General features: G+C 53.8%; 2 protein-coding genes across 2 annotated transcripts; both read right to left on the bottom strand.

Moving 5' to 3' along the window:
* Positions 1 to 897: 897 nt before the first annotated feature.
* DQ04_09601010 (translocon-associated protein subunit alpha) lies at positions 898 to 1,710 on the bottom strand (the record flags this gene model as incomplete). Its single annotated transcript, XM_009315990.1, has 1 exon — positions 898 to 1,710. The coding sequence occupies one exon, from the start codon at positions 1,708 to 1,710 to the stop codon at positions 898 to 900; it is 813 nt and encodes a 270-aa protein (XP_009314265.1).
* A 419-nt stretch (positions 1,711 to 2,129) lies between these two features.
* Positions 2,130 to 2,354, bottom strand: DQ04_09601000 (hypothetical protein; the record flags this gene model as incomplete). Its single annotated transcript, XM_009315989.1, has 1 exon — positions 2,130 to 2,354. The coding sequence occupies one exon, from the start codon at positions 2,352 to 2,354 to the stop codon at positions 2,130 to 2,132; it is 225 nt and encodes a 74-aa protein (XP_009314264.1).
* Between the last annotated feature and the right edge of the window lie 745 nt (positions 2,355 to 3,099).

The following is a 3,099-nucleotide window of genomic DNA, read 5'->3' as shown; positions in this document are numbered from 1 at the left end:
TCTGTGTGTGTGTGTGTGCGTCCTTGAAGGGCAAACGAGGAAAATCCGTGATGAAAGAGAAACAAGAAAACGATTGATTGATGCACAAGCAGCAGCATATCTCCGCGCGTGCCACACAGTGTTTGCATCTGTGTGGTGGTTGTCTTGTACCCGACCACATTGCTCTTCTTTTGTTGTTGTTGTTGTTGTTTTTCTTCTCTTTTTTCAAGACCGAAATGTACGGATATGCCGCCCAGCAGCCACAGGAGTCACTGCATACACACACAGCACCTGCCATGATGACGTGCGTGCGCGGCTTCGTTGATTTCCCGCATTCGTTCTGCTTCCTTCTTGCATGCAGCCGCTTCAACGAGCACGCATTTTATTAACAGTGCACAGGGGCTGTAAGATACCTCTTTCTTCTTGGCTCCTCCAATGTCGGAGAGACCCCCTCCTCCCCCCTTCCCTCTCTCTTTCCCTTCCTCACTCTCTCAATATATATATATATATATATATTTCTTTGTTTCTTTTTCTTGCATTAAACGGTTGCGTTGATTGGGCGCCCAAGATTTGTGCGGTGTCACTCACTTTGTACGAAGCGAGGTAGAGCTTGGCGGCATCAAGGCGAAAGGCGTGGGTGGCTGCAGAAAGTACATCCTACTTACCCACTTCCTCCTCCTTGTTAATTCCTCCCACTCTCAGCATACTGACACACGCACACACTAACCCACTCAGACTATCTTGCCGATTCATTCCGTTCTTTCATTTTTTTTTCGTTCATTTTCCCTACTTGCTCCTTCCACCACGCACACTCACACACTCAGACACACAGAGGGCGGGAGAAGCAGCAGCACCACCAGCAGCAGCAGTACCAGAAGCCTTTCGTGCTGCCGCACACAACAATGCATATACCTACAGTTACACCTGCTTCTTTTTCTTGGACGGCGAGGAGGAGGCGTGGCGCTGTAGCACCGCCTCCTTGTACCTGTGGTGCTCCTCGCTGACGTAGTCGGGGTCGTAGCCGTCGCCGTTGGTGCCGATCTCCACGCGCCGCCGGGCAGAACCGCCGTGGCGCCGCGCCTTCAAGACCGCAACGAGCCCCACCTTTGACGCCAGCAGGTACGCCCCGCCGCCGAGAAGGCCGAGCAGTGTCAGGTACGTGAGGACCGTCTTTGGATCCGTCCCCAGCGCCTCTTCGACCGTCACGGTGCCGTTGAAGGCAGTGATGAAGTACGTGTTGTTCGTGGCATCGTCGCTGTAGTAGAGGCCGAGTATGAGGTTGTACTCATTCGGCTCCAGTTGCGCGTCGGGGGTGAAGCTATACTGGAAGCTCGTCGTCTCCGCCGGCCGCACGGGGCGGGCATGGCGCACAATGGAGAAGTTCTGCACCACGTGCTCGTACACGTTGAGCGGGGTGAGGTATCCGGCGACGAGGATGACGGTGTGCGTGTGTCCCATCTGGTTGTTGCGGTACGCGATGAGTGCCGCCGTCTTCGAGCCAGCCGGCAGCGTCGGCACCGTGACCATCGGGCTGTCCGGAAAGATGACGCGCGCGGTGTCCAGGTGGCGTCTGCCGGTGCTGTCGGACGCGTCGTCCTCCTCCTCCTCCGGCACAACAGCGGCGTCTTCCTCAGCCACGGCAGCGTCCTCCGCAAACGCAGGAGTTGCCACAAACAAACAGGACGCAAGCAGCAGCAGCAGCAGCAGCAGCGCGTTACGTGACGACCGCATTCTGACTTTGCTTGTCAACGTGAGGGGGGTTGTGTTTCTACGTGGCAGTTACTTTCATCCGCAGATTCAAAGGAGGGACAGAGAGAAGGCAACCCTTCACGCTGCACTGTACGCCCCACACCACCAAGTATGCAGGGTATTATTTCACTTGTCATACACATATTATATATATATATATATATAGATAAATAGAGGTATGTGTACAACCGCACCAGCTGCGGTTGTCCTCGTGATTAGCCGTTAGGCTACACACGCCTTTGCACGTGTGTGTGAGTTTGTGTGCCCCTGTGTGCAGAGATTTAAACGCACAACAAGAGAAACTAACTCATCGTCGTGTCCCACGCACAGAATACACACACAGGCGTCGAAGAACATATGTATTTTTCCCCTCTTTCATTCTTTCTTCTCACCTTTTCGTTTTAAAACTTGAGTTTCCCGCCACCATCCGACCCCCGATCGACAGCGTTGGCAATGATGCCATTGGTCTGCAGGTATCGCCAGGAGCAGCGGTCAACGCAGTGCACCTCGTCCATCGTGAGCGCACTGCTTCTGAGATCCTTGCAGCACAAGTTGAAGCACTCCGACTGAGTGCGACTCATGAGGACCTCCATGCGGTATGACTCCTGTTTCACCGCGAGCTGCATGTTGTCTTCGCGGACGCAACCACTGATTCACTACGGTAGAGCAAAGAACAAGAAGCACAGAAGCAATGGTGCCTCTCATGCAGACACAGACACAGACACAGAACCCGAAAGACGGCATCTAATACAACAGGGAGGGGAGGGAGGACTGTCGTGTTTTGATCCTGCAATGTGTCCTAACGAGCCATAACGCGGCACCTCGGCGTACACGTGGAAGGTGAAACAGTGAAAAGCAACACACATACACGCACCCTTCTACCGCCTCTCTGTCCTTTCTTCTCTTTTTACCCTCTCTTCCCCTTTTTTTCTTGCTTTCCTCGCCTCGCCTCTTTCCGCGTGCTGATATGCGCTTCCTTCATTCATTGCGTCACTCTCCGCTTGTGTGATACAATCGCAGAGAGGCGGCGTGTTTCGCAGAGACAATAAATGTGATGTGGGCATCCGATGATGGACCGCCCCCTCGCCCCTTCCCTATAGTACGTGTGCAGCTGCGACCCCGTCTCTCCCTTTGCATCTCAATCCTCACCCATCCACGTATTTTCTTGCCGTGGCGGATTTTGTTTTCATTTTTTGCTCATTCGTTTTTTTTTCTTTTTCTTTGTGTTCTTGTGGATTCCTTACCTCTTCCTTCATATGTGATTGCGGCTGTGCGAATGTGTGCACCGCGTGCCTCCCCGTGTGTGGAGGTCCCGCCCCGCATGCAATGCACGCCCTCTGCCACCCGCCGCGACGCGTGTTGCGATAAGAC

The sequence above is a fragment of the Trypanosoma grayi genome (assembly GCF_000691245.1).
Source record: "Trypanosoma grayi strain ANR4 Tgr_960_V1, whole genome shotgun sequence".
In the NCBI taxonomy this organism is placed as follows: Eukaryota; Euglenozoa; class Kinetoplastea; order Trypanosomatida; family Trypanosomatidae; genus Trypanosoma; species Trypanosoma grayi.
This window is presented reverse-complemented; position numbering and strand designations above follow the sequence as displayed.